General features: G+C 40.8%; 2 protein-coding genes across 6 annotated transcripts in view; one reads left to right on the top strand and one right to left on the bottom strand.

The window, feature by feature from the left end:
* Window positions 1-3,163, top strand: part of LOC109138675 (uncharacterized) — a 15,665-nt gene extending 12,502 nt beyond the window's left edge. The window contains exons 2-4 of one of the 3 annotated variants that reach the window (XM_027290358.1): window positions 115-924; window positions 1,312-1,523; window positions 2,262-3,163. In XM_027290358.1, the coding sequence (XP_027146159.1) occupies window positions 325-924; window positions 1,312-1,523; window positions 2,262-2,403 (954 nt within the window). In that variant the 5' untranslated portion in view covers window positions 115-324 and the 3' untranslated portion in view covers window positions 2,404-3,163. Of the gene's footprint in view, window positions 1-24; window positions 925-1,311; window positions 1,524-2,261 lie in introns of those variants that run through there. The other 2 variants (XM_019259630.2, XR_003464053.1) reach the window with 2 other exon arrangements.
* Window positions 2,454-27,365, bottom strand: abca7 (ATP-binding cassette, sub-family A (ABC1), member 7). Of its 3 annotated transcripts, XM_019259629.2 has the most exons (50): window positions 27,258-27,365; window positions 26,219-26,317; window positions 26,025-26,118; window positions 25,048-25,189; window positions 23,704-23,828; window positions 22,205-22,323; window positions 21,790-21,987; window positions 21,538-21,630; window positions 21,049-21,286; window positions 20,752-20,891; window positions 20,328-20,444; window positions 20,032-20,229; window positions 19,535-19,740; window positions 19,023-19,199; window positions 18,527-18,749; window positions 18,101-18,322; window positions 17,695-17,899; window positions 17,177-17,290; window positions 16,681-16,852; window positions 16,314-16,445; window positions 15,849-15,988; window positions 15,570-15,707; window positions 15,038-15,279; window positions 14,741-14,798; window positions 14,383-14,585; window positions 13,352-13,481; window positions 13,222-13,245; window positions 12,724-12,869; window positions 12,463-12,587; window positions 12,138-12,245; window positions 11,611-11,803; window positions 11,267-11,361; window positions 10,794-10,826; window positions 10,532-10,637; window positions 10,364-10,438; window positions 10,024-10,193; window positions 9,540-9,717; window positions 9,164-9,279; window positions 8,832-8,976; window positions 8,520-8,643; window positions 8,248-8,377; window positions 7,851-7,977; window positions 7,602-7,664; window positions 7,042-7,148; window positions 6,383-6,524; window positions 6,090-6,224; window positions 5,909-6,012; window positions 5,689-5,781; window positions 4,762-5,011; window positions 2,454-4,316 (listed from the first exon to the last, which is right to left on the bottom strand). In XM_019259629.2, the coding sequence occupies exons 2-50, from the start codon at window positions 26,282-26,284 to the stop codon at window positions 3,885-3,887; spliced, it is 7,113 nt and encodes a 2,370-aa protein (XP_019115174.2). In that variant the 5' UTR covers window positions 26,285-26,317; window positions 27,258-27,365; the 3' UTR covers window positions 2,454-3,884. The 3 variants fall into 3 exon arrangements, with proteins under 3 accessions (XP_019115174.2, XP_010740968.3, XP_027146158.1); XM_010742666.3 differs by lacking the exon at window positions 13,222-13,245; XM_027290357.1 differs by lacking the exons at window positions 26,025-26,118; window positions 26,219-26,317; window positions 27,258-27,365 and having other exon boundaries at window positions 25,033-25,146.
* Window positions 27,366-27,481: the final 116 nt, after the last annotated feature.

Below are 27,481 nucleotides of genomic sequence, written 5' to 3'. Positions count from 1 at the left end.
CTCTGCCACCTCCATCATCTTCATAATCCAGCCTCTTCGAGTGCTTTCAGCTCAAACAACATCTTTCCTTTGACATAATCTGAAATAACAATGACTTTTTTCCCACTCATTAAGGGTTTGTGTGCCTGTTACCATAACAGCCAGTTTAATAGGCCTGCCACAGAGTCACCTAATTGTTCTGGGCTTTTCTCACTGCTGCTGGAGAGAGACAGTTTAAGAGTCTGAGAGACAAAACATTTGAACAAAGTTTGGATCTTATTCTTTAGAAACTTTTTTGAGAGATGTTTGGACGATATCAGAGAAGATTCACAAACAAACGTTGGAATGTGGAAAGAGAAGAAGACAGTAAAATTAGAAAAACATGAACCAGAGACATGTCCGATGATCGTGATGAAATCACAGCCCAGGATGAGAGATGTGAAGTCAAAGGAGAAGATTAAAGTTACCACAACAAACAGCAAACGTCTCACTACTACATGTGAGACATCAGGGAATATAATGAGGCTTCGTGTCAACCTGATGCCTGTTTTGGCTGCAACCAAGGAGCCTGTGGAGGAAGAGGAGTGGGAAGAAGTGGAAAACATCTGGACGAGTAAAAAGAAACCAGAAACCAGACTGAAAAATGAGCCGACTGACTGTAAATCAGTGGAGCAAACATTTGATTCCTTCAAAGGATTAAATTTGGACACCAAACAAGCACTAAATCCTCAGCCGGTGCTGCCATCTATAACTCAACCTAAACCAGCTGCTGAGTGTCAGGTCACCAAGAGGTGCCACACACCTCTACCTCCTATCAGTTTAACTGAGCAGAACGTGAGCATCTCTTCAGACTTTACAATAAAAGACTGCAGCAGTGATGTGTTAGATACAGGACAAGGAGCAGACAGCAGGCCCTGGATAGACAACCCCCTGTTCTCTAAAAGTGTGAGTAAAATCCTGAGATGGGATAAAAGTGCTGTAATATGGTTCTTTTTTCTTTCTTTTTTTTACAGTTAAAGGACATTAATGAGGATTTGCGTCATGTGAGCAGGTCTGGCAGAGCTTGCAGTTGCCTGTGATTGAGAGGAAATTATTAGGTCACAGTTTAACACAAGAGGAAGCCAAGAAGAGTTGAAATCACCAAAGCTGGGGCAATAAAGAGTTTCAAAAGTGTCTTCCTGAACAATAATTGTGTCACTGGTATTGTTCAGAATGCACACATACAGTATGTTGTAATCACACTGTCCAACAATACAGTACAAATCTTCTTTAATGTTCAAGCAGTTCTACTTTTCAAATGTTAAATTTCAATTGTCCTTGTTCCCTTTATAGAGATCTGCTGAGTTTCGTCTTCCTGACATCTCCTTGTCCAGTCTGGATGCTCTGTTGCAGACTGTCACACAGAAATTGGGGAGGAAGAGGAGAGGTGGAGACGAAGGACCATGGAGAGGTGTCCAGTCTGATCATCTCCTCACGACTGTTGGTGAACAACATGTCAGGCAGCAGATCGGTCGCTGCACAGATGCTCGAAACCTGGCCAACATGTATGCATTCATGTATTAAAATGGAAATATAGAAAGTTAGAGTTATACATTTTAATACTTATTAGATAAATAAAGTGTTGTCTTCATAAATCACTGTAGCTGATTATGCCACTATGAGACATGCATGTGTCAAAATTATGTGAAATTAGTACAAATACTGACTATTAGAACAAGGTGTACTCATTCTACATTAAGTACTGGGAATAGTGGACCCTGTCACTGACAATTAAAACTATTACTATAGAGGTAGCTAATGAGTGTAAATACATGTAATTGCATTATAACAGGAAAATACCACCCACAGAGTCAAAAACTGGGTTTGATATGATAATAAGGATATTAATAAAGATTATAACTTTAACTGACTTCTTAGTGATCTTAAAGAGCAACTGACACTAATGTTAGTGTTACATGATGCTCTAACTAGTTTCTACCTAAGCAAAACATTGACACAAATAACTGAAATGTTGTATTTCTGTGTGAATAAAATGTTCAAATGTTATGAGATGTTTTCAATATTGGTCTGTACCCATGTGCATACCTTAGATAAAACTAAAGATGTTATTTAGGTCAGTTTAGACTTAAATACCATGTTTAGTTTTATCTTCATGAAGATTTTCTGCAGGTGGCTGTAACTGCACAAACTATGATGTTTATTCATCTGAATAACTGCACTAGATAAACAGCTTCAGTGTAAACGAATCCAGTAAATGTAGCATCTTGTCTTTCTTTTAACAGTGAAGCACAAACAAAAACATCAGTGGGTGGATGTGGCGTAAACAGACGGCGGCGCCTCACTCCGGTTTTTCCTCCATCCAGACCAACGCTCACCCTCACTATGACGAAGAAAGATCCCCTGACGTCCAACACACTGCGGTGATTCATCTAAATCAACAAACTGGACTCGTACATACAACATACAGCACAGTGTTTGTAAAAATTAAACAGGAAACCATAAAGTTTTATTTTCCTTAAGGACAAAACATTTACAACAGACATGTACCCGTTTTTTTCTCTATACTAGCATATTTTCAGTATATAAGATACATTTTATAGTAGGTGCACAGATAAATTAATGTTCAAGTAGATCTTTTCAAGCATAATTAAAGTACATTCAGTAGGACAGACTTTCATTTCAGAATGGGACGTCAACTGTTTAAACCAGCTTAATGTTCAGGTTCATGTAACGTTTTTTAACATTTTATTTTAATACAACACTTTACACATTTTGGAATGAAACCCTTCAGATACTTTGTTTGTCTCATGCCTATAGTTACTATTGTAACAATCTTTTGAATATGTAACACTGCATTATAGTGCAGCCTGCTTTGGACATTCAGTCAGCTGTGTCATGGTGTCATGTCTCATGTCAGACTGAATGCTACTATTTTTTTAATTGTAGTTAATTGAATTTGGAGTGTTTTGTACCAGAGTTTGTAGACACACCTGTGTGCCTGAACTGTATCAATAATTTAACATGTAAATAATATTTAACATATTGAACAATATGAAAATATTTTATTAGGTTTCCAGATGTTGCGATAAGCTGTGCGGGTCTAGATGACTTCCTCTATGACAGTGAATACCAGGCAGAAGTAAAGAAAAATACCCTCTGTTTGGATAGTCACACTGTTACACAACAATAAATCACACAAAATAAATTAAAGAGATAAAGACAAAATATATTCTTGATTTACAAAACAATAACACTTGTAAAGTTCATCATTAAACATTTGAGAGGTATTTAACCATGAACTTGCAGAACATGTCTCTCCACATAAGAGATACTTCTGTATAATAATGTTCAGAAACAACTCCTCAAATGAACTACAAAATAATTTCAATAATTACGTGTAACTTGTGTACTCCAGCTACTGTTTGACTTTGCAGCATTTTCTTTTTTTTTTAAAGTGCTTTCTGCAAATAAAGATGATTGCGAGGGGTCTAATGATTGAGCCCTGAGGAACACCACCCCTTGTTTTTACATTGAGCTTTGCATAATGTTGTTTCAGGATAAATAAACAATAACTTTGGAGTGATGCGATTGATATGGAAAGACACAGTGTACGATTTATGAACCCAAATAAAGGGTATAAAGCTACAGGTCTGTTAACAGGATGAACAAGGCACCAAAGCTACATCAGGAAGCAATAACTTTTGGTTCTGTCTTCAGATAAATTTACCTGTAATGACTCTTTCACTAAAACATCCTTTAAAGCCCATCTTTTTCACTGTCCACTGTTCCATGTTGCATATCGAGGTCGCTGCCAACATTGAGCAACATTCAAATGAATATACAGTGAGTAATAAAAAGATTTTGACTGTAGTTGGTCCTTTCAACTCATGTTGCATCAGTCCACTTCACAGTGCGCTGTCCTGTGTGTTGCTGGCGACCATAAAGAGTGCAGAAGGATGTTTACTGGAGCTCCCTGCTTTGTGTTTACTGGATTCTCCCTGAACTTCACCACTACTGCTGTTTGATCCACTGCTGCCACGTCGGCTCACCTGATTCGTCTCCTCTGGCTGAGGCATTCTGGTCATTGCTGTACTGCTGCTTTTCTCTCCGTTAGCTTTGCCTTCTTTAGATTTGACCTTGTTAGCGTTCGCCTTTGTTGATTTACCCTCTTTCGGTTTGCTGTCAGATGATTTCTCATGCTGCTGTAGAGTCTTGCTTGACCGAGGAGGTGTGATTGGCGGCTGTGGTTGGACGGTCACGTTGGTCTGTACTGTTCTGTTGCCGATGACCACCTCTGTGAGGTCGTCAGTTTGCTCCTTGGCAAAGTTGACAAAAACCTATCAAATGAATCACATTATGTCATTCCTAACTAATTTATATTAGTATGATCTATATTAACCTTGCCAGTCATCTGTCCATCACGTTCGAGTTGAGACTAGAACTACAGACAAGACAGTTTACTACAGTATGTCACAGTGCATTTGCAAACAACTATCTTGAGCATGTCACTCAGTAGATCATCTAGCTTTTTTGTTTCTTTCTGCTGGTGATTGTAAATTAATACATATTAAACATTCAAATTCATGTCCCCTTCCCTCTATAAATGAGTCATAGAGCAAAGACAAAAAGGAAATTGCATCCCTGGAGCGAGTGACACATTGAATCAATAAAGGATATTCGGGATGTTGCGCTCCATTTACAGGATATCCTGGATCAAGACCTTTACATAACTCTTCTATACAAACAGGAAAGCTTTCATCCTGGTTGCGTCATCGTCCTCACCTGGTCCAGAGTTGTCTGTGAAACAGAGAAGTCGACGATGCCCAGATCCTCGTAGTTGTTGCCCAGCACATCGAACACACGAGCCAGGCAGCAGGCGTGTGATGGCAGCTGGTACTGCAGCACGTTCTGGTGACGCTCCTTCAGCTCGATGCTGGGGAAAGCATTCTTCATGTAGGGGCTAATGGGACACGAGTCCGGGTCAAAGTTAGTGTCATCCAGCCGGAGGATGATGGTGTAGCCGTCACCAAACCTGGAAGGTGAAGGGCGGAAAGAAACAACAGTAAAAATGGATATGTAGTGTTACATCAGTACAGTTGGAATTTGATCAGTGTAGCTCTAAAAAAAGAAACACAACACACAATACAGGAGGAGGAACCACAGGATTTCCTGCTGTGTATAGAGTAGTAGCAGACATTATACCCACAGATAGATGTTTGTGGATAAAATAAACAATTTAGTATTATCTGACTTTTGGCTCAGGTTTAATTGACATTAATGGTGACTTGATGAAGTGTAAATTCAGCCAAACTCTGTTGAGATGAATAGTTTACGTGTCCTTGAGTACTCTCTGTGGTGATTTCCATAATTCAGGACTTTCCAAACCCTCACAGCTGCTTTCAGACATCTGATGACTAAAAACTTCATCAAGTGACTCAGTCAGCTGCTTCAGTGTGACAATAAAACTCCTATCAGAACACAGAGAGGGTCCTTCACAGATCTCTTCACCTCCATGGGAATAATCAACTTATCAAATCAGCACACTTTGGTTTCAACAGCACAAAAAGGCCCAGTGTTAATTTAGTGATGAGGGTTAGTGTCAGTACAAATCTCATTCATTCATTGACTGATAAACTGTTTAATGACATGTTTTGCCATATTTTAATGACAGAATATGAAAAAACAGTTAAGATAGTAAAGTGTGTTTACCTGTTCTTTAGATGTTGTACAGATCCGAGACACTGGAATCTGCCGTTGACCATGATGGCCATTCTGGTGCAGAGAGCCTCACATTCCTCCATACTGACCATACAGACACAAGATAAAACAACATATTAACATATATACTATGTACACACAAAGCTGACAGGATGCTGTGGGCCACAGCCATTAGTATACATAAGAATAATTAGGGTACATCTCCTCCTACCTGTGGGATGTAAGAACTACAGCTCTTCCCTCTTTGGTGACGCTGAGGATGCAGTTCCACAGAAACCTTTTGGCTTTTGGGTCCATGCCGGTGGTCGGCTCATCCTGATAAGAATTAAAGAAACAACAAAGCATTCAATCAATGGCTCTTTAGCCATTTGGTGAGTCAGTTCGATTCTCACCAGGAATATAACAGGCGGCGCCCCGATGAGAGAGATGGCAGTGGAGAGCTTTCTCTTGTTGCCTCCACTGTAGCCTCCAGCCTCCCGCTCAGCGTACTGGGTCAGTCCCAGCTTCTTCACGCCCCACTGTGCCACCTACAGAGCAGAGAAGGTACATGATACAATCCTGCACAATGCCGCTAAATATACCTGTCACTCCACATCTATTTGAACACACTGTAAAAATAAAGACGCTACATTACTCAATGTTGTTAAATTCAGTTTTGCTTCTGAGAGTTGCTCCTTTACGTTACCTTGGTGACAGACTCCTCTGGGACTCCCCGTAGGCGGGCGTACAGCTCCAGATGTTCCCGACCCGTCAGCAGGTCGCTGATGGCGTCAAACTGTGGACAGTAACCCATCAGCTGGTGGACTCGCTCCATCTCTGTCAGCACACTGAAAACCAGAGGAACACAGTTTCACACGACTTCCAGTACTAATACTGCTGTAGTACTATGACCAACAGTAAGACCACTACAAATACTGCCTGTACTACCATTACTACTACAGCCATCACTCCAAATACTATCCCTCTACTTTACCACTCCTACTCCAGCTACTTGCACTAATACTACTACTACTATTACTGCTATGGTTACTGGTACTTAGACTAATGCTACTACCAGTATTATACTGCTGCTGCAACTGTTACTACTACAATTTCTGGTACTTCTACGACTGCTGCTGCTACTTCTTTTACATCTGACACTCTTTCTTCTACCAATTTACTACTACTATTACTCCAAATATGACTGCAACTGCTGCTCTTGTAGTTTATATCAAAGTTATATTGAGATAGTGATGGCAAATAACTGAATACATACATAAAAAAAGTCTTTTTGTTTTATGTGCTCACAAAGATGAAAATGCCATTATAAAAGCTGTATAACTGGCTGGTGGAGGCAGTTTGTACCTGTGGTGATTAAGGAAAGCCTCTCCACAGGTGATGGCCGTGTCTCCGGTCAGCATGCGAAAGGTGGAGGTCTTCCCTGCTCCGTTCACCCCGAGCAGGCCAAAACACTAGAGAACATACAGAGAACACAACAACAAGTCACAGATATATCTACACATGCAGCAGCTGTGGTCAGCAGCTGGGACCATTCCCTTGAGACTATGTGAAGTAGCAGCAGTAGAAAGTACTGTTGGTACACTGTGGTAGAAGCAATAACAGTCGTGGTTGTAGCTATAGAAGCAGCTGGGTATTTATAAAACGGCGGTTGCAGTTTTAGTAGCAGCTGTAGCAGCAAAATTACATTTGTCTATGAACAGGCGTTTCAGCAGCAGCAGCAGCAGCTGAAGATACAGTCTTCATCGTATGAACAGTGATTCATATGATGATGACTGTATCTACAGAGGATATACATGGCTGACAAACACAGAGCTGAATAGAATAAAAGCCACACAATGTGTGTGTGTGTGTTTTCATCGTACTATGATGTAATGAGTGCTGCTTTTGGTCTGTACATCTCTTACCTCGCCACGAGGAATCCCAAGACAGAGACGATCCACCGCCGGCTTCATGCCTGCTTTATAAACCTGAAAAATCAACCAGGAATTCATCAGTGTGATTTTTAGCCAACTAAACAAATTTACCTCTCTCACAAACTTTAGGTCAACTGAATACAGAGCTTTGCTGCCATTGAGCCACAAGAGCTTAAAGAGGTCAACAACAATTAAAAACAGTTTCAGTTTTACTTTTTAGTATTAAATAGCTGGTTGTACCTTGCTCAGGTTGATCATGGTGAGAATGTCTGATTGGGCTTTGCCATTTAGGACCCTCGCTCTCTCCCTGGTGACGTCCTCATCCTCTGGACCGAGAGGAGGCATCTCATGCTCGACCCACCACGGCCTGAACAGAGGGATATAAATTCTTATTGTATTGTTATTGTTACTGTATTGTTTGGTTTTGCTACTGTTGAAAAGAGCAACTTTGAAAACTATCTGTCCAATGTCTTTAGACCCCTCTGTCTATTACTTGAATTCACATGTATTGAATCAGTTTTTAGGAAACCAACCACAAGCTCTGTCAGCATATTATCAAAATATTTGCATCCCACTAACTGCCTATGATCATCTGATATATGGTAGAGAAGTTCTGAGAGAGTTGCTTTAAACGTACCTGAAGCGAATGAAGAACTTGTATTGCAGCAGTATGGTGAAGATGAAGAAGACAACACCTTCAGCTGCCATCGCAAACAGGTTCTTCCCCACAAAGTCCCACTGAAGAGGGTCCAGGGTCTGCTTTGTGCCTGGAGGAGGAAGATCCAAATGCAAATACATTTTTTATATATTGATATATACGTGTACATATGTGTATATGTTCTGTAGCTTTAAAATAATGAACAGAGTTTTGGATGGCTGATATCTATTTTGAGGCAAATATATAGGTACCCAGTCTATTGAAGGCGTCTACCATGGCCTGGTTTTTGGCCATGTCAATGAGTCCCCGTCCCAGGCAGAAGTGTGGAAAGATGAGAAACACTTTCTTTAGGATCCTGTTCACCTCGTTCAGATGCTGGGGGGAAATCATGGACTAGTTAAAGGAGCAGTCAATAAAATGATCTTTGGTACATTGCACAGAATAATTCAACAATCAAGATTTTCCTATCTCAATTCCATTATAAATTAGTTACATTTTTAAACCTTTCACTCTTTTATGTACAGTTGTGTAACTTTTTCATATCAGACTGCTGATGTTTGTACCTCATCAACAAACAGCTCCAGGACAAAGGTGGCGATACTGCCATTGATTCCAACAAAGAGGTTGATGGAGGTCAGAACGACATAGGCTGTGCTGGGGACGGTGAACATAAAGGATGCTGGGTACATCAGAGGGGTGATGGACCATCTAAAAAAGATTATTGGGTTATTCATTTAGTAAAGACAGATTAGGTTTGGTCCAGACCACAAGAGAGACAATTTCAATAAAATTTTGCGACACACAGATCAAAATAACTGTTTATCCTTGAGCATTGAGTCACTCTGATGATATATAAAGTGTTGGACAGAAGTCAGTGGACACCACCTGACCATACCCGTAGAACAAGAGCAGGAGGACGAGAGCAGGCAGGTTGGTCTCTGAGACGTATGACTGCTGCTGAAAACTGATGAAGATCAGCACCACCATGGTGGCAGGGACGGTGTAGTTCAGCTGACAGGATGACAAGACAAGCTTTTAGAAAAAGAGGAAGTGTTTCTTTCAGTTTATCCAGTGACTATTATTTCCATTAATGCAGACTGACTGAAGAACTAGCTCTTACACCATCCATACAGTAAAGGCCTGATAGTTTAGGTTAAGGTGCTGAGGTGTAAAATGAAAGTAAGATGTAAGATGTAAGATTAAAAAAAAGCCATGAATTAAGAACATGCATGGGGCTGGATTGGGGGGCAAGTACTCTCTTGAGTACTGACCATGTCCCAGGTGAAGTTGGCCAGCCAGTAGAGGATCGGTTTGACACCACTGACAAATTGAAGGTGTTTGGCTTTGCTGACTCGCTCCTCAATCAGAAAAAGGACAAAGCTAGCTGGCACAAAGGACATGGCAAAGATCACACAGATGGAAACTAGAACGTCCACCGATGTAGTCATCCTAAAAGAGGAAGCAGGGAGAATACATATTAACATAACACATAAAACTTGTGTACACTGTGGAGATATGTGCATTACAACGCATACTTTGTTCCCCTTTTTTACTTCTGACATTCAGTTTCTACCCTCCAGATAGTTTCTACTCAAGTTTACATTTTATTGCATCCAGCACTTCAAACTTCCTGCAGATACTAATCCATCAGAGTTGAAGTGTCCGGACAAAACTGAATTAATCTGTTGAGACAAATGTGACACAAGAAACCAAATCTATCAATATCAGCTAAAGATTGCATAGCAGTAAACTAACATGGCCATTTCGGTGAGTTGTTCCTTGGTGAGGTTGAGCGGGTGGTTGTAGGCAGTGATGCCGTGTTTTCTCCTCTCTGGACCTGGTGGCAGACTCGCTCTCAGCAAGCCGTTGTTCATCACGTTGACAAATGACACCATGGCATGCCATCCTTTGTTATTGTACCACACCTGAGTACAGCAAAGAGAAACATTTTTCACTATAAAATAGAACTTTATTGTAGTTACTTGATATGTCTGAAGATTTTTGTATGGCAAAAACAAAACATATCTTAGATTTTAAAGACAAAACAAAGGGAAAACAGACGCACATTCAGCTTGACAAACAGACAAAGTTTCACCTTGACATTGTTTTGACTGTTCAGTCCTGCTAGAAAACCCGGCAGTCTGTTCAGCAGATGATCCAGTGAACTGTTCTGTGATGAATCAAAAAACACCAGAAAACATTTAAGAACATTCAGGAAAAAAAAACCAGTTTCAGTTAAACGTGACTGAAACCTCATTCATACCTGTGGAACTCGATAACGAGCCCTGATTGCCATTACTGAGTCCTCGACATCGTCGATGTGAGGTAAAGTCTGAGTGCCGCTGGCCCCAAGGGAGAAGCCTCCGTATCTGCAACACACAAATTAAATCTCTAGTAACTTTACAATGTGTTAGTTTTTTGTCTGTCCTTCAGAAGAATACATTTGAAATGAATCTACACACCTAAAGCTGCAGATTCCTTAAGTACTGTAGATATTTTGCTGATGTTTTATTACAGAAGATTACCTGAATTCATTCACCCACTTCTTGGTTTTTAAGCTGTTAATGAAACAGAGAGAAAAGAGTGATTTTTATTTGATTACCATCAGTGTTTTAATTACAGCTATCTGATATTCATTATATCAGTATTATTTTTTTTAGAAAGATTAATTTTAATTCTTGTATTTCATATCATCAGATTGGTTTCAGGATACACATAATGAATGTTCTTTATAAAGTGCAAAATTATTTCATGTCACCCTTCTGAAAATAGATCAGCTGTTCTGCTGATATAAAACTGAGCCTAAGAGGTTGAGAGGTGAGTTTCTAAACAACACCAAGAGAAAACAATGTTATAATAAATATAATATATTTTAGACACCAACCTTTATTCTCAGTAATCTACATCAAAACCAAAACATAAACTAGTGAACATTAACAAAATGAAATTGAATACTAAATAGTAAATGCAGCGTATTGAATTTTGTTTAGTGACGTACCTTTTCTTGAGGATCTGAGAGTAGGTTTTCACCAGGTAATCAGAGATGTTATAGCTTGTCAGATTTTGGAGGATGTCTCCAGTCAGCCTCTTAATCTGAAAGGTAAACATTTAAGAAATTGAAACAGTTGGATACAGACACATGCTGCAGTACATTCAGCATATAATACCATGAGCAAGTAAACATTTAAGGAAAATGTTGTAAGCTTCCAGAAAACTTTAGATCAACCAGTCTAACTGAACTAAAATTTAACTTTGGTCCTTGTATGTGCTTCTTTTTAAATTTAGTCCAATAAAAAAGTCAGCTCATTCAACTCGTCATTCTGTGAATGAGTCTGTCTTGACCTGTGGAGGCGGCAGTCCACCGGCCCCCTGTGGGCAGTCGGGGAGCATCCGGCGTACGTCCTCTGTGCTACACTGACAGTCAGGTGAGGGTCTGTCTCTGCTCCAGTTGCCTGTGCTGAACATTTGCCAGGTGGTGTAGGGGACCTGTGGTCGCATGAACAGACCACCACGCCCCTTTTCACACTGAGGACCCCTGCAGAGAGAACAGAAAGTGATCATGGAGTAACGGTCTAGGGTTCAAGCTGTAAAATGCTTCTTGAATGTCTGGTGTTAAAAATAAAGTGCATTAAAACTGCTATAAACGTTTATAAACACCAAGAATTTCTATTTGAGATGAAGCTTAAAACTGATGTAAACTGTTGTAATTTATACTGAATGCCATTTTGCCATCTATCAAGTGTTTTTCATTATTTCTTTGCATTGTGTCTCAGAATAATGTTTCCTACCACCTTTATTACTGTTCATTTTAGTTCCTGTTCCTTCTGATGTGGATAAGACAAATTATTGTATTTACTGAGTTGACTTACGCCCTATTGTTTTCTTCCTCTTTGTCCATGCAGTTGGTACCAAAACCTGGCTCGTCCAGCAGAGCTTCCAGTAGGTTCTCCATGGCCGGGTTCCCAGGCGCGTCATTGCTGTAAATATTGAAACAGAGGTCAGGAAGCTCATCAAAATATCATATCATTTGCATCGTATAAAGAAAACCACCAATTACTCCACAGATTTAAACAGTTTGTAGCTGGTTACCTGTGACAGAGTGACAAAGTACACCAACTAATTCAATGCAAAGGATAGATAGATTTTTCTTCTGTGCTGACTATGGTAATGGTGAATATTTGTGTGAGAGCCTACCTGAAGAAGGTGTACTGTTCTCCGTACATCCAGGGCTGCAGTTGCAGTGCGGGGTACTTTCCAAACGGAGGCACAATGAGGCTGAAGAGCAAAGCGACCAGCACAAACACAGCAGGCAGGACAATCTGAAGCACAGAGACAATGATAAATTCACCATAGAAAGACCATAAACTAAGCAGCCAACCATTTGGCTGAAGAATAATAAATCCTAAACCGTATGACAATTGATGGCTCCACAAAACAGCTGTTGTTTGTCATCACCTGAGCGAAGAAACCTCTGCGGCTCCTTCGAGCATAGAGCCAGCGTTTGATGAAGAGAGCCCTCAGCTGCTGCCATGTCAGCCACCAGCCGGTCATGGGAATCCCACCTCGGCCATCTCCACTCAGTAGGTCTGTCTCCTGAGGTTCTGCAAGCAGGGAAAACACAGTGTGAAATAAATATATCAGAACTAGTTTCCATACTAGTACTGAATACATATGGCGGCTCATTAGGGCTTTATCAGCGACTAAGGTCATCAAGGTCTTTGTCCGTCTGTTTTTTTGAGTTTATGTCCCATTTGTATGTATATGGTCATTTACAAAGCCTTTAACCTTTAAGCCTTTTAAGTTTTAGTGATGTTAGACATAGAGAGAGAGAGATTTTGAAAACAAGAAGCAATTTCAGTACAGAAATCTTGGTGTTGTATGTTGTATGCTGTGTATCTGATCTAGAGGATTTCTTTTCCTGCCTTGTCAAACCAAGGGTTCATTTGAAGGTACCTTTCTTACGAAGTCTTTTCCTTCCTGGCAGCATTATGGAAACAAACAGTCACAGTTGGAAACAGCACACTGACTGTACATGAAAACACTGTGTGGTATGTACACAACCATGTGTACAAACTATGCCAACCTGTCTCTGGTTCTTCAGCATGTTGTCTCTCTGCCCTCTGCCCGGCTGATGGCTGCTGCCTGTGAGGAGATCCAACCTGCTGCTCTGGTTCAGCATCCACGCCAGTTTCCTCCGCCACTCGCAAAAAGATCTGGAAATAAACAGAATGTTGATCATGAAAGACTAAACTCCTCCTAATGAAAGCAACAAGCAGCTCTTTGAGAGGTATCTAGTGTGAAAAGAACAAGTAACTTCCTGTGGTTGGAGAACAGCGTTAATCTACAAGGTCTCACTGAGCACAAGAAACTCATCTCTGTTGCAGCCACACTTTTAATGAAAACTCTCATCTAATCTTGTCTCTCATCCTGTCCATGATTAAGCTGCCACTGCCACTTTACTTGCCAGGTTCACTTTTTAATCATTGAAGAACTGCTGTGGAAGTTGCCTTCGGGCCCTGACTGCTGACGCTGCTGACGCTGCAGACAGCAGGTGGCAGTAAAGAGGCATGCAGTGGCTCACAGAGGTCAGGAGGGCAAAGAGTGAGTAGCTTACTCATACTCCACAAGAGTATCAGGCTCCACAAGTCCACTATCAGGACTAATCTGATGCTGACATTAAACCCATTAAGACCGCGGCTGCTCCACAAATATCACACCCTCCTGATAGGACCTGGTTTAACTCCTGTAGCTCACAGAAGGGGAATAACGATGGTGATTGTGTCATGAACCCGGTAAGGTTAGTGGGAAAGTGTTTCAGGGCCACGTAGGTGTCTTTGCTGTGTGCTGAGCTGTGCTGTTTAATTTGGACATAACACCATTATTTTGAAACTAACAGTTGGTTTCAGTTTAAACTAGAAGCAACCACTGCTGAGAAACTTTACACAGACTTTAAAATCTCTTTGAAGTGCAGTGCAGTGTCTCGAGCAGTTGGGTTTCCTCGTTTTAATCAGCGTGTCTAATTACACTTACTAGTGTCTATGCCAAAGACTTTAAAGGTTTCTGTTAAGTGACTTATTTATTTATCGATTAAAGGCATAAATGTAAATGCCTCACCTCCTCCAGTGTGCTGTCTGACAGGCCGTAGCTGCTGATGCCCAGCTCGATCAGCCTCTGATCCAGTTCACACAGGAAGATTGCCAGGCTGGTGTCCTTTGCAGCCGTCTGTGGCAGGTTGACCACCGCCTCGCGCCCCGACTCCTCCACCAGCCTCGCACCCGGGATGTGGTGCTGTGCCAGAGAGAGCAACGCTGCAAGGTCTGCGATGAGGACAAAGTAAAGGGGGAGAATGTCCCGCAGTTCTTTTTTTATTTAATCATCAATACGAAACTTGTGGTTGTATAAATTGCAAATGCACCAAAGTGCACTAATACTGAACCACTTCAGCTTAATGTAGAGGGCACACAGCACTCACAGGAGCTGCTCGCCTCACTTCCCAGCCCGGTGTCTTCACTCATGGATGACTCACTGTCCTGAAACACAAAGATGAGAACATTTAAAGACAAACATTATACTTAACATTATTACAAATAATACATTTTTAAAAGCTATTTGCCTTTGTTTCACTTCTGTACTTCTGTTATCACCCTGTCTAACTTACTGAACTTTTTACTGGACTTCTCTTTTTCTCATTTGTAGATGAACACTCAACTACTGTTTTTCCATCGTAATGTCTCAGACGGCAAAATAAACACGTCACAAAAGAACAGACCCTGAGAGGGGGCAGCTTGTTGGTGCTGATGCTGGTACTGGTGCTGATGCTGGTGCTGCTGGGAGTGCTGGTTTCCAGTCCCTCCCTCTTCACCACAGTGAGGTAGTAGCCAGATCCAAAGCAGGATTTCAGAAAGAGCGGTGAACCACAGCAGCACAGCTTCCCCTGGGAGATGATGGCGATCCGGTCACCCAGCAACTCCGCCTCGTCCATGTAGTGAGTGGACAGGATGATGGTCCTGTCTGATGGGGAAACATGGCACAGATGCATATTGACTATAACTGTCTGTTTATTTTGTGGCTCTTGTGTAAGTCTTTCTTTCAGGTTTAGGCTCTTTTCCTAATAGTCTCTCGGTTACAGCTAATAACCTAGAAATTATACACTATTTTTTTAGTCCACACTTGTTTGAAGTTATATAATCTTTAAATTCAAGCAAAGACAAATAAAGCTAAACGTTTTGGCAATTCATGCCTTTCCATCTGCAGCTTAATCTTTTTGGTACGGGCCAAATGTGGTTTTCTCTTCCCATTACCTTTGCGGTATTTGAGCAGCAGATCCCAGATTCCTCTGCGGGAGTAAGGATCAACCCCGGCCGTGGGTTCATCCAGGACAACCACCTTAGAGCCTCCAACAAATGCTATCGCCACAGAGAGCTTCCTCTGCATGCCACCTAACAGAGAGACAGAGAGAAGGATTTCATTTTGGACAAAAGTTGACACAGACCACGAAAAAAATGTACAGTGACTCTACCAAATGACTAAAGTGAAGATCAGGTCAAATTGCTGTACAGAAGTCAAACTAGCAAGTTTACCAGAGAGGTTTTTGGTCTGTTCGTGTCGTTTGTGCAGCAGGCCAACGTCACCCAGCAGAGTGTCAAGCTCGGCTTTCACCTCTGCTTCAGACATACCCTTCAGGCATCCATAAAACCACACATGCTCCTCAACTGTTAATCTGACAGACAGAGAGATACAGACGCAGAGAGAAAATATTGATCTACTCCTTAAACAACATCTGGATATTTCTGAGATAATCTAGTGTTTTCCAAACTCATCATTCATTTTATAGTGATGCGACTAATCTACAATATCTATGCGACAATATCTAATAACAATTTTAAAAAAGTCACTCTCAAAAGAAGCTTGCTGTAAAAAGTCAACAATTGGAATTTCTATAATGTATCAAATTTAACCAGAGTAAGTCAGGAACAATGTGCAATAACAGCTTGGTAGCTGTGTTTTGTGACAGAACACAGCAGACATTGACAGACAAGCCTTACATGTCAAACAGGACATTGTGCTGAGGACAAACTCCCAGCAATCCCCGGATGGTGTCCATGTCATCACGTATGTCCATCCCCTTGATGTACACTGTGCCAGAGGTAGGTGGGAACAGGCCAGTCAGAACAGATCTGAGAAACATTAGACACATTAGAGTAAATGTTTTGTTTCAGGACACCTTCCACTTTGAATTAAATCCTGATCTTGTACCTTTTTCCTGTGACCATATGTGTGTCTAAAAAATTTAGTGTGTGATTCTAATTTGCACTTTGAAAAGAAAAACTTTCAACTGCCCTCATAAATGTAATGACAGAACACATCAGTGCTGTTAATGGCTGACTGTCACACATCAGGTCTGCTCCTTACATGGTGGTGGTTTTGCCGGCTCCGTTGTGCCCGAGGAAAGACGTGATCTGCCCCTCGTAGAACTTTAGGTTGAGGTGATTGACGGCCAGTTTGCCTCCCTTCTTGTATATTTTCACCAGGTTATTGATGTTCACACCGAGGGACAGGTTAGTGGGTTCTGGTTCAATGTGATCTGATGACAGAAACACATTTTATATAATTAGGAGGGGCAATATACTGTTTAAGTTAAATGCGCTAATTCTGCTCTCAAAGTGATTTAACATCAGTAAATCAAGTAGTACATTAGTATAGTATGTCAATAGTATGTTGTACATGCTGACATTCAAAACATGACTTATAAATGGATTCTAGGTAGCACAAGTCAGTCAGCAGAACAAAGTGAAGTTTGGTCTGAGGCTAATACAAGTCGTCTTGTTCTTTGTCCTTGTAGTTAACAGGTTTATTGTCTCAGTTCGTTAACAGATGCTAATGTCCAGCAGCTTCCAGACTCGTGTACCTTCACTATGCTCTGTGGGTGCAGGGGGGATCGGCATGCCCGTCTCCAGGGGAATTCCAGCCCAGAAGTTCATCTGGAAGATAAAGTACCAGGGCTTGGGGATCCCATATTCACCTGGTGTAAAACACACATGCACACATTCGGTCATGACAAAGCGTAATTACTGAGTCCAAATCAAGCTCAGAAAGCTTTTGTGTTTTTGATGGAAGAACCAGTTTAACCGGCATTTCTCTGGCCACACTGCATTTTTCTGTAAAGTTGTTTTCAGCAAAGCTCATATCTGCTGTCACTAAAACGCTGAGTACAACCTTATGCTAACCTACAAATACAATGGCCATTATAACAAAACAAAATATCCCTTTACTAGGTTAAATTTGTTTTTCTTTCTAAATGAAATTATTATGTCTAGTCCTGTCTCTGAAAAATAAAATTCAGGTCAGATACAATTGTCAAAGTGATACTTTAACCAAAGTTTGTAGTTTACTTGTTTATGAGACAGTACGCTGTGGTCATCATACCAGGAAAAACTGCTTCGATGTACCAGGCTGCGATGGCATAGATGAAGGCGTCCACATAAAGCATGACTATAGAGGTAGTGAAGTTGTACGAGTCTCCCTCCACAGGGCTGGAGCGGAGGTTGTACCACTGAATGCCCACGCCTTGCTCTTCATACTGAGAGAAATACTCACAGCCGAAGCCAAAGGCCACAGGAGACAGAAAACTCTGAGGAAAGACGTATAAACAACAAAATCACATACATTTAATTGAATGATACATTTTCTGATTCAATCTGCACTGCTATGTATTCTTGCTAATGACGTTGTTTTGTTTTCATTTATTTACAACTAAACTCAGATTATATAACTGTATATTTTGATCTTTGTTGAGAAACCTTATGTTTGTAGCCATAAATATTTTACTCACAGCAAGGACTCTGTGTTTGGTGTTGAGGCGGTCTCTCCAGGCCACACACAGTACGTAGGGCAGGTAGAGGCCAAAGTATATAAGCCCCCCACATGCAGCAGCCAGGTTGGCTTTGGAGAAGAAGGTGCTGATGAGGAAACACTGCATGATGGTGGCGGTGGCAAACGCCGTCAGGAAGAAAAACACCACGGATGGGTCGCTGTATGGAAGGATGTCCCCCCACTGGAAATAAGATGGAGGAAAAGTTAGAGAGGTTAAACTCTTGGAGACAAATGTTACAGAAAATGAAAGCAACACTGTTGACATCAGCTGTAGCATTTAGAAATCTGACTACACACTATTAATAATGTATTTACACTCAAAAAAAAATTTCCTGATCAGGCCCAGACATCTATGTGGTATATTTTGTGTGAGTGGTCTTCTTGCCTTGAGCAGAACTATAAGAAGTTCAGCAGAGATCAGGAAAGGAACGATGCTGCTGATGAACCAGCTGAGCCACAGTGTTCCTGTTCCCAGACCCATAATCCTCATGGTTTCCTTCAGCCTCGCCTCCTTCTCGTACACCACGCCTTTAACGATCATAGCCACCGAGTAGATCCAGGCCAGTGTCATGAACAGTGGCAGTGAGCGATTCAGCACTCGAAGGAAACTGTTATGAAAGTAAACACAGCTTAAATTTATATGCTAATGCAAAATAATGATTTGGTTGTAGCCTAAAGTAGGAGTTAAATGGTATTCAAAGTATGAAACTATACTTTTTCTGCCGTGCTCTAATCTATGGGGGGCTGCCAAAGAGTAACACTGAACCGCCAGCTACTCCAGACTAGCAGATAACAGCTATACTGGTCTATTCCCAGCATGAACATGTGGAACTGTGTACAGAGTTTATTAAAACATCATTTTACAACAACACAAGACTCACACATCATCCACATAGCAGGGGTAGGGCATCTGCTGGATGTAGATGCCAGTTGTTTCTTGAACTCCGGTCAGGATGCGGCTCACAGCTCTTTCCACCAGGTCCTGGACGTACACGAAGCCGCCCCAAATGTAGCGCATGTCATTAAATGGGTCAGCTGCTGGACCAGGATCCCAAAACCTGAAAAGAAAAAAAAAGAAACCCAAATGATGTTTTTGTATTTTGTAGAGAGGAGTATATACATGCACCAAATGCTAAAATATTTCAAAGTTCTTTCTCCTCTTTGAGTTTGAAATTCTTCAAAAAAGAAAACAGTTGTCAAGTTGTATCTCGATCTGGTTTGTCCAGTGCATAAAAATAGAGTTCATATGGCTTATGGAATGGAGTAACGTGTGCAGGGAAAGGCATTTTCACGTCAAACAAAAGCTTTTCCTTGCAATTACACTGAGTACTAGATAGTACTGAAAAAGAATGGCAGCAAAAGTAAGTCAGATGTTTTGGTGCTTCCTCAGTACCTGTCTTTGATCTTGTTGGTCCGGGTCACATCATCAATGTCCATTCGGATTTTGTAGGTGACATGGGGCGGCAGGTCAGGGGATGAAGAGTTGGGCAGCAGGAAAACCACACCGGCCCAAAACTGCCTGTCCTCCAGAAGCTCCAGAGCTCTATCAACCATCTGACCTTCAGTCTCCAACCCCTCGAGCTTGTTCAGGGAGAAACACTAAAGAGAAACCCAAAAGATATGAATGCTAAAAGCCATTACCATTAACTGTCTTCTCATCTAACAAATAATGTAGTCCTGTACGGACACCTTGCAACTGTTTTATGAAACTGTGTTCCCTATGCAACAGGTACGTGTCGAGTCAACGCTATTTGGCCACACTAGTTTATAACCAGTATACGATGGTTTGTTAGAAGCTATAAGTGCAGTTTAATATCCGAAACTGTAATTGTCATATTCATTCCACCAAATGAAGAGTGCCGTGAAGAGAAAACAAGAACACCAGAGAACCTCAGTGACTTGTGCGAGAGTGGTGATGGTGTGGCCGAGGTCGTTATAGATGTCCAGCCAGGTGGGTGGTGCTCCAGGCTGTCTTGGCGTATCTGGCGAGGGTGTGGACAGGAAATGTGCGATCCGTGAGGCTGTCCAGGATGTGTTCTCCAAACGCAGGTTGACCAGTACGGCCACCTCTGGCCGCCTCAACAAATCCTGTCACACAAGCAAACACGCACACACACGCTATGAAAATATTTTTGTCTCAAAATGCATCATAACACACACACACAAAGGTGAGTGGTGAGTCAGACCTGCAGCAGTTGAATCTCAGCACTGCTCTCCATGTAATTCTTGATCCGTGGTCCAACCTCCACCCAGACCTCATTCAGCTCCTGGAGGATCTGCAGGTCCTCAAAAGTCTTGTTCACCTTCAGCAGACAAAACGTGTCATTAACTTCAAATGATGTATTTGTTTCACATGCCTATTGTTGGATTACGACATGTACAACAACAGAAGATACTTTTGATCCAAAAATCAACATTTAGACTCAGAAATGAACATTTAAAACAACTGGTTCTAGGTTGATACACTGTATTATTATGTTATATTTTCAGCAAACAACCAGTGGACATGTTGGTGATATCAGACATCAATTATATTTTTACAGTCATTTTAAAAAAGTTAGCAATCACTGAAAAACAGTTAACAAAAGATCACTTTCAACAACCTCTTACCTCTTTCATGACTTGTCGTACTGCAGGAGTGTCTGGTGTGTACAGCAGTTTTCCAATAAACAGAGGTTTTATTCCTCGCCACACAATGCGAGACAGAGGGTTGGACTCCAGCCCTCGGATCAAACTTTTACAGAATGGAGCTGCATGGAAGAAAAAACAAAAAAACAAAAACACGATTAACTTAAGCTGCTACACAGGAATCCATTCACTATCACGTACACGTTTCCAGTTTTAGCTATCCATAATGGATGAGAACACACATACTGCACTCAGACAAAGACATTCAAAGTCTCTTACTGGTGTTGTTGTCCTGGTCCAGGTCTGTGTCTTCAGTGCCATTTTTCCCTAAGAAGGATTTTATGTCGTTGTCTTCATACCAGTTGAGTGATGGGATTCGCTCACCGCCAACCTCAGGGTGACCGCACATGATCCTTGAAAAAGCACGAAAACTCTCCCTGGGCAGTGACGAGCGATTCTCCGGAGACAGAAGACGGACAGCTGCGTTCATCTCTGCAAAACTGGACAGAGACGAGAACTAAAGGAAGAAAGAGAAATGAAAAGAAAGGAAACACAGAAATAAAAGTATGGGGGAAAAAAAAGGTTGACATTTTTTCAAGTCCTGTCAGAAAATGTGATCAATTTTATACAGTCAGAAAAACATCATGTAAAAAAGACCAGACAAAACTAACGACAGTACATTCAAGGATGGTCTGATTTGTTGACCTATTCATAACAATTGCAAATGTGGAGCACCAACAGATCACATCAAAACAGGTGTGCTCTTACATCATCAATGAGAACTGCCAGCTGCCGAGAAACTGAGGTGACGGTCTGACTGATGACCCGGAGGTCTTCAGCGTTAGCCATCAGAAGGTCTCTCTGATGAGAGGGACAGACAGGCAGGTTTACTGATGTTACTTACTATAGTGCATCAAATATACAAGCAGCCCAGGGTCACAGCAGAAAGACAGACAAAAAACTGTATTTAGCATGAGAAATGTATTCTTGCAAAAGCTTTCTCTGTTCACTGATTCCTACCGTAACGAACTTGGTAAGGTCGAGCTGAGAGAGGAAGAGGCGCTCGGCCTCCTGCAGGATGTCGGCTGGCACGTCACACAGCTGAGTCTGAAGCTCATTCATGGCATCTTCTCCTCCATCCACCGTCAGAAACCGTCTCAACATGCTCGCATTACACACTATGTCTTTCAGCTGCAGCTGAGCGCCAGCCATAGAAACCTGGATGAGGCAAAATTGATAGCCCACATTTAGTTTTACCAGCATTTGGCTTTGAGATAAATCATCTACATTAATAACACCTAGAATATTTACTTTTCAATCTAAAGTTACCCTTTTTTTGTTTTGCTTCTTTTTGTAAAATAAGCCAAATATTGTGGTCTTTATTTTATACATTAAATGTTTGTTATCCGTGGGTTAGTTAGAGCTGGTATCTCACTTGAAAATTGAGCCGAGCCTTCAGCAACTGGTCCACAGTCGCAGGCGACAGGCTGCTATTCGTCAGGAGGAAGGTGGAGAATGTCTCATTGACTCGCAGGTATTCTTTTACGGGGAGATCTACAACGGAAACACATTAAACACTGCTCAGTGCAACAAATAAAACACACTGTATTACAAGTCCACACTAGAATAAGTGCTGCATCCACTGCACTAGACAAACAACGCAGATACCCTGTCAATGACAACAACAACAAAAACAACAACAACAACAAAAGAGGTCACAAACACCACAGATCACCTTTCAGCAGGAAGCAACCATCATCTGTAAGACCTGTTTTCTTTCTGTGATAAAACTATTTTCAGGAAGAGATTATGGTTAAGCTGTATTTTTCCATCATTCATGTCCATGACTTTTATAGTGGGCAATGGTCTGTTTCCCATTTTTGTTGTGATAAAAAGCATCAGCTAAATGACTGAATATAAATTTAACGGACTAGTTCATCTTACCAAACGTGCTGGTGGCTTGCATGGATAGACTGGACTAGACTGAACGTTCGACTAAGCTAACTACAGAAGTTTTCCTAAATAACTTCTTTTTGGTATTTTTACCATCACAGTCCCAGGCTTCTGAAAATAAGTTCTTTACAGCACAAGTTGGTCAGGATTTTAGGATTCATTTAGGCCACTTACACAGGATTTTGTGCAAGAAAAAAAAAAAAACAGCTACTTGAAGACCTACTTTCATTCATCCAATTGTTTGTCTGAAGTAGTCATGTAATCTAATCTGCCCGGCGAGGAGAGGCAAAACAGCCACTCTGTGCTGCTTTCACAACAGCAGTAAATGGCCACATTGAGTTAGTCACTCGACACCAGTTTAAAGCCATTCATAAAGATCAGCTACTGGCTGCTACTGTAACCTCTCAGTCCTGCTCCAATAAGTCTGGGAACAGTACTGGTTAAAAGAAAATCAGAATAAATTCAATGCTTTTATTGTATTTGACGGGCTGCACAGACACTCCTTGTTTTGAATGTATGCTTGCTTTTTTGTTTAATAAATAAAGAAGATGTGTAAGTTATGAAAATCTGCATAACAATCTTTCAAACCATCAGTGATGTGATACTTGAAGTCAAGAGCTCTTTGTGCTGTCTTAACACTGTGGTCATCTTGTCTTCCTGTATTTTACCACAGGATGACTTTGTTTAAACTGCACTACAACTTCACTGACAGAAGCCAAGTCTCTATTGGGTTTCTCCGTATGCATAATTTATTCAGATTCTTTGAAGGCAACCCTTTAAGATAGACCTTGACATAATATACTGAATGACTAAACTCATTCATTACTGGTATTTTAATGAACTCTAATTAACTTTCTGGCTTGTATTGTCCACTCAGGATTTGTTTTGTCAGCCTGTAGAAGGTAACCAGTGTCACTGTGTCAGATTGTCAAGGTATCTCTTCATGTCTGTGCTAGAGGAGATTCAAACAAGCTGTGGTACTTGGCCAGGCTCCAGGTCTCTCTCCCAATCTTCGGACACTCTCCATCAGGTCCTGAAAGCCAGAGAAGCTCCGGTTTCCACTGTAGGACAGAAGAGTCTGGGCGTCGACGAAGAGACGAGACAATCTGGAGGAGAACAACAACAATAAGAGAAGTCTTTAGTGGGACAAAAACATACAGTTAGGTTACATTTAACTACGATGTAAAATACTTTTAGTGTAGTAAACACTTCCCATGTGTAAACACTACAAACTGTGAGAAATGAAGTGAGAAATGAGGAAGTTGCAGGAAACGGGTTTCAGGTTTCAGATCAGATGCAGGACTTTCACAGAAGCTAAAAAAAAAAATCAGTTGTATCAATTTACTGAATACTCATGACAGAGTAATAAGTTGCCATTTCAAGTAAATTGCACAATTCATAATGTACTTGAAAGAAAGAAAGAATAAAAATAAGAAATATATTAATAAAAGGTGACTAATTGTTTACTTTAATAGACTTCCAAAGTTTCAAGTAGATTTCACACTATAGTGACATAAAATACAACCAACCAACTGCTGTCTGGAAAGTAAGGAATAGTCTCCTCTGGTCGCCTGGGAAGCTTATGGTAAAAACAAGATTGCAGGTAGACACTGTGCTCGGACAACAAATAGTGCCAGCTTGATATAATTCAATTCCACTGTGGTGATGAACACCTTTTTAAGGCTGACTTGTAGTCGGCTTTGAATTGTTTGAGTCGGGGTCCAGATCTCAGAGTTTTTATGCAGATTAAACAGATATATGATTTGTAATCTCGTAAAACTTAAAGGGACTGGTAGGCACATTTTGTTCCCTTCAAACAGAGCCAGGCTACCTGTTTCCCCTGTTTCCAGTCTCCAGCTAAGGTAAGCTGCTGCATCAAGCAGCTTCATTTTTCTTATACAGACAAGAGACTAGTATCATTCTTCTGATTTACTTCTGTAAACACCGGTATGCATATTTCCTAACATGTTTAACTACTTGTTTGATGTATGCTTAAGCAAACTTATATAAGCCCAGGTCTTTCCAGCTAGTGAAAAATGATGCAATCTTGCTCAAAGGTCACGTATTACTTTGTCTAATAAGACTACTGGAGTGGGTTTTTAATCGCAGCTGCATTCTTTACTACAAGTCTACATTAAAATGTATCCCGCAGCAGCAGTCTGGTCTATCTTCCTTGACATAATCATTTTTAATTCTAAAATAAATCTTGACTGACTGCACTTTGTATGTTTTTATTTTGGGCTAATTTATCCTAAAAGCAATAATCCTCTGGTAATCTGCACCACTCCAGACAGCTGCCTATGTTTTTACCTCCAGTTTACCTACATGGAGTTGTCAAAGTTGCCAACTTGGCCCACCATCTCCCCTGGTGTCGGGCTGTGGAAGCAGGGGTTGTTGATATTGCAGATAATGCCCTGAACCCAGGGCAAGGTGCCTGCGGATGGCAAAGCTTTGTTTGGAAAGTGACCTACAAAGGACAGGAAGCACAAAACACAAGCAGTTCAATACCAGGAGATTAGCCTGAGATATGAAACAATGGAAATACTGTGGTAGTGACCTGAAATACAATCTACACACAGTGGACTGAACAATAATCCTAGAATAACCCAAGCTGCTGTTATTCATGAAAATCTTTTTGTGTACAACTTAATTATAGTGTTTCCTATTATAATATTTATTATCTTCAACCTGATGTGAGCTGCCTTTACATACATGACTGATATTACAAAGACAGGAAAAACAAGCATGTTCTCATTTAAGAAATGTCTCAAACATGAACAGAAAACATGCACACATATGCCGCATGCTTAATGTCCACTACTTTACTTGGAATACATCCAATCCACACAAAAAAAGTACTTCTTTAGATAAACTTAAACATTCATGAACATTTACATGGATAATAGCACTGAATGATAGAAATTGGTAATATGTAAGTTTCTTTTTGTGATTTTGTTATTGAATTTGTTAATGTCTGGAAAGTTTACAAGATAAATGTACTTAGATGTAGCTTTATGTGACACAGAACATTTAACACACTGACCAACTGGCCTACATTGAGTTGTGTCGGGTCATGTTTTTCTTACTATGTTACCATGTCATGTTATGTCAACTTATGCTAATGCGGGACATTTACTGCAAAGAAGGCCAAGAACACAGCAGGTTAGGAAAACAAATGTGGCACAACAATCACTCTCAGTGAGTTGATCCTCTTTAGCTGGTCGGCACAAACCCAGTTTTTCAGTCCTTGTAAGTGTGTGTGTGTGTGTCTGAAAACACACCCATTACATAATACCACTCACATTGGCTCTGTTTGTAAGGAGGATGTGAATGCCGAACAGCGATGAGGATGACGAAGAGGACAAGTGGCCAGAGGAGCTCAATGATCAGCTGGATCTGCGTAAGAGGAGAGCTGTTACAGGTGTACGCCCAAGCTGTGTCTTAAATCACAGACTCAATAAAACTATTCTTTTCTGTGAAGTGCAAATTTGCCCACCTTGTTCCTCCTGCGGTATGTGACGTTCTTCCAGAGCAGGAGGAAGAGCTGCCTGAAAAACCCCATCACTCCGAACAGCTACCTGGTCATGATGCAAAGCTGGAAAACACAAAATGCCATGAGAAAAAGACAAGTTGCTAAATTGTTAATATGGCATACTAATAGTGAGTACTGTAGCAGGGAAACACACCTTTTTTTAGCTGTTATTCTTTTATTTATTTTTACGTGCTCTCACCTTAGTCAGAAATATGTTGAAGAACGTTTAAAATCCTGTACGTGATAGATCCAACAGGCTGTTTTTTTTATTCATTGTGAGTAGAAGTTGTCGTGATCTGCTCAAGACGGACAATCCTCTGAAATCCTCCTGATCCTAACAGCTTACCTGGTTCACCCAGAGACTCTAAACATTTACTTTTGCTCTGTGAATGCCTGCACGGTATGGTCTGTCCCTCGTGTTTGTCCTGTAGTAAATAATCTGAAGGCCTGGTTTATGATTTGTGCCAAGTTAGAGAGCATAATTTCCTTTGCAAATCTGTGTAACCTCAAAGCATTTTTCTTTTTGCATTATGCTTTTGCAGACATTATTTACGAGTATAGGATGCAGATCTGGCATTTTCTTAGATTTTTACCTTTTTTTCTATGTTTTATGGAGGTATAAAACATAATATAATATAATCAATACGGTCACTTAATGTAACAAGTTAATGAAAAATATTATTACAAATAGAAAACTACTTATTAAATGAGTTAGTTAGTGACTGTTGAAACAATATAAAAACATTTCAACGCTTCATTAGGTGAAATTAAATGTAAAGTATAAAAATATGATTTTAATGCTGTCATTAGATAAACTGATGTTACTGGTGGCTAACATTAAGAAAACATTTATCTAACTCTTAGCTAACGTTACATTCGCACATAGCTTCCTCTTCCTAGCATGTTACACTGATGCTGCCAGTTGTTTGTTATTACATTTTTAAAAACAATAAACACTCTGTAATGAGCTCACAGTGCTTATTAGACTGTAGTTAATGGTTACCTCGGTGTAATTTGGTGATAAAGCTCCTTGCTGCGTGTCGCCGGCTGCTCGTCACTGACTCTCCATTTCTGTTTGTAACTGCAGGTGTGTGAGCTGCGCGAAGTCCCGCCCACCGGCGACGCTGATTGGTTGAAGTACATCGCAGGGGACGGGAGGTCGTTGAAACCGGTTAAGATCTGATTGGCTGTCGTCTATGTTTTGGTAAATGGAGACAGCTGATTGGT

Source organism: Larimichthys crocea, chromosome XVII (assembly GCF_000972845.2).
Source record: "Larimichthys crocea isolate SSNF chromosome XVII, L_crocea_2.0, whole genome shotgun sequence".
NCBI lineage: Eukaryota > Metazoa > Chordata > Actinopteri > Sciaenidae > Larimichthys > Larimichthys crocea.
Note: the sequence above shows the minus strand (reverse complement) of the source record. Positions and strands in the feature narration are given on the sequence as shown.

Bases quoted from the DNA above. Each gene is read 5' to 3' on its own strand.
- abca7 (XM_019259629.2), bottom strand. From the start codon at position 26,284: ATGGGGTTTTTCAGGCAGCTCTTCCTCCTGCTCTGGAAGAACGTCACA. The intron at 10,194-10,363 runs GTGAAACTTTGT...TGCTGTACTCAG, and splicing joins ACAGTCAAAACAATGTCAAG to GTGTGGTACAATAACAAAGG. The intron at 9,280-9,539 runs GTCAGTACTCAA...TCATCCTGTCAG, and splicing joins CCAACTTCACCTGGGACATG to CTGAACTACACCGTCCCTGC.